Source organism: Pygoscelis adeliae, unplaced genomic scaffold (assembly GCF_000699105.1).
Source record: "Pygoscelis adeliae isolate BGI_AS28 unplaced genomic scaffold, ASM69910v1 Scaffold482, whole genome shotgun sequence".
In the NCBI taxonomy this organism is placed as follows: domain Eukaryota; kingdom Metazoa; phylum Chordata; class Aves; order Sphenisciformes; family Spheniscidae; genus Pygoscelis; species Pygoscelis adeliae.
The window spans coordinates 399,885-401,936 of record NW_008824192.1 but is presented as its reverse complement, the minus strand read 5'-3'; the positions used below and the strand labels follow the sequence as shown (position 1 = coordinate 401,936).

At 48.1% G+C, this 2,052-nt stretch overlaps 1 protein-coding gene across 1 annotated transcript in view; it reads left to right on the top strand.

Annotated features, from left to right (window-relative positions):
• The first annotated feature begins 284 nt into the window (after positions 1-284).
• Positions 285-2,052, top strand: part of ETV7 (ets variant 7) — an 8,879-nt gene continuing 7,111 nt past the window's right edge. Inside the window, exon 1 of the mRNA XM_009334763.1 lies at positions 285-344. Within this exon, the coding sequence (XP_009333038.1) occupies positions 285-344 (60 nt within the window). The remainder of the gene's footprint in view (positions 345-2,052) is intronic.

Sequence of the window (2,052 nt, the reverse complement as noted above, 5' to 3'; positions counted from 1 at the left end):
TGCTGGCCACGCTGCTTTGGATGCAGCCCAGGATACGACTGGCCTTCTGGGCTGCGAGCACACATTGCCAGCTCATGTCCAGCTTTTCATCCACTAGTACCCCCAAGTCCTTCTCAGCAGGGCTGCTCTCCATCCCTTCATCCCCCAGCCTGGATTGTTAGCGGGGGTTGCCCCGACCCAAGTGCAGGACTTTGCACTTGGCCTTGTTAAACCTCAGAAGGTTCACACGGGCCCACTTCTCCAGCTTGTCCAGGTCCCTCTGGACGGCATCCCGTCCCTCTGACATGTCGACCGCACCACTCAGCTTGCTGTCATCCGCAAACTTTGACTACAACTTCTTCCAGGTAGACACCTGCAGCTTGACTGGGCCCACTGAAGTCCACTCAACTTTATACAGAATAACTACAAAATAGGAAGCTCCCAAAAAATAAAACCATGTGATGAAATCTTACCAGAAAGAGGATTCTTTTTAAGCCCAAATCAAACAGAAAACTCATCCCCTTCAACACTAGCAGCAAAAGACAGTACTGAAAAAGATCAAAAAGCATTTCATATGCTGCAAATAAGTCTATCTTGAAACAAACACCAATTTAGCTAATTCAGCACACACCTATCTCCATGAAAGCATAACTTCAATGTCTTCTTAATTGCTTTACGATAAGCTGAAATAAGTCTCAACACAGCTTTCTGCACAGGTTTCAGTTAGGATTAGTCTACATAAACTGCTCCATTTCAGCCATAAGATCAGACCATAGAAGACCCTCTAACGTGGATGTTATTATAGAAAATAAAGACAATTGTGCCAGTATAAGCAATTGTTGTACAGGCTGCTTTGCAAAAGAGCATTTTTTTTTTTAGTGACATAAGTACACAGAGGGTGTAAACAGTATCAGTCTATTTATTTTAGTAAAAGGTAACTGTTTCCCTAAATAAAATTGCTCCACTGTAACAAAGGCACGTGTAAATCCAGCCTGAAGAATAATAACTAACAACTTTTTACAGGAAGCTTCGCTTACAGACTAACCCACAGTTTTTGAGCCCAGTAATTCACTGTTTTGATGCTTACATCACTGAAAATGCTTCTACAAACCGAGGCAGAATTATTTATAACCCTTAAATCCAGGTGACTGTCAGCAGTGCAGTCTCACAGTCCCAGCACTGGGGTAAACAAAGACACACCTCAAAAGGGAGAGCTGAGCCTTTCTGTTGATTCCCCAGACACAACCTTATTCCGATTAACAGTTCGTGGTTGCTGCTAATGCCAGCAGGAAGGATTGTGACTCTGTGGCGAGGATAAGGCAGGCACAGGGAGCACAGGTGCATTTTCTGCCTTAAAGCCATAATCTACTGCTACAACAGGATTTGGGTTTGCAGCAACCCTGGCAAAGTAATTCAAAACGCTCTCCCTACAGAGGCGCGTTCTCAGGTTTATGCCCAAGGTTGTTAGCACTATTATTACCCCTTCCCCGAAAAGCCTAAGGTCACTGAGAAAGCAGTACAGAGAGAGCAGGGTCAGAGACGGGGAAAGTCACAACACAAAAAGGTGCCTACAAGCAGATGCAGGCCGAGGTCTCACCTACTGCACCCGCTTAGGGAAAAACTCCTTAGAACTCCTGCTCCCTTTCCAAGCACGGTGGGGCCAGAAAGGAGGGAGGACAGGGAAGATAGACTCAAGCCTAAAAACATGCTTAAGAATAATAATGCACCAGCCTACAACCCCAGAACACGCGTAGCGAAGGCAGCGTGACCAACCAGCACCCTGCCAGTAGGATGTTTCCTGCTCCGGGGGCGGCGGTCACAAGTAGCAGCCTCACCAAAGGGCGCTGGACACAGTCCAGCCACGAGGCCTCCTGCACAGCACAAGGGAAAGGGGTAACGTGTCAGAGATGCGGGGGTGCAAGCGCTAACTCGAGGGATAACAGGTCCAGCCGCCAGCCAAACACGGACAAGAGTGTAGGAGAGGCCCCAAAGGGCCCCTTCTCCAAGTAAACACGGGGCAGGCACCCCCAACCCCACCGATGGACCTCTCTCCGTGCACGCAAAGGCGGGCCC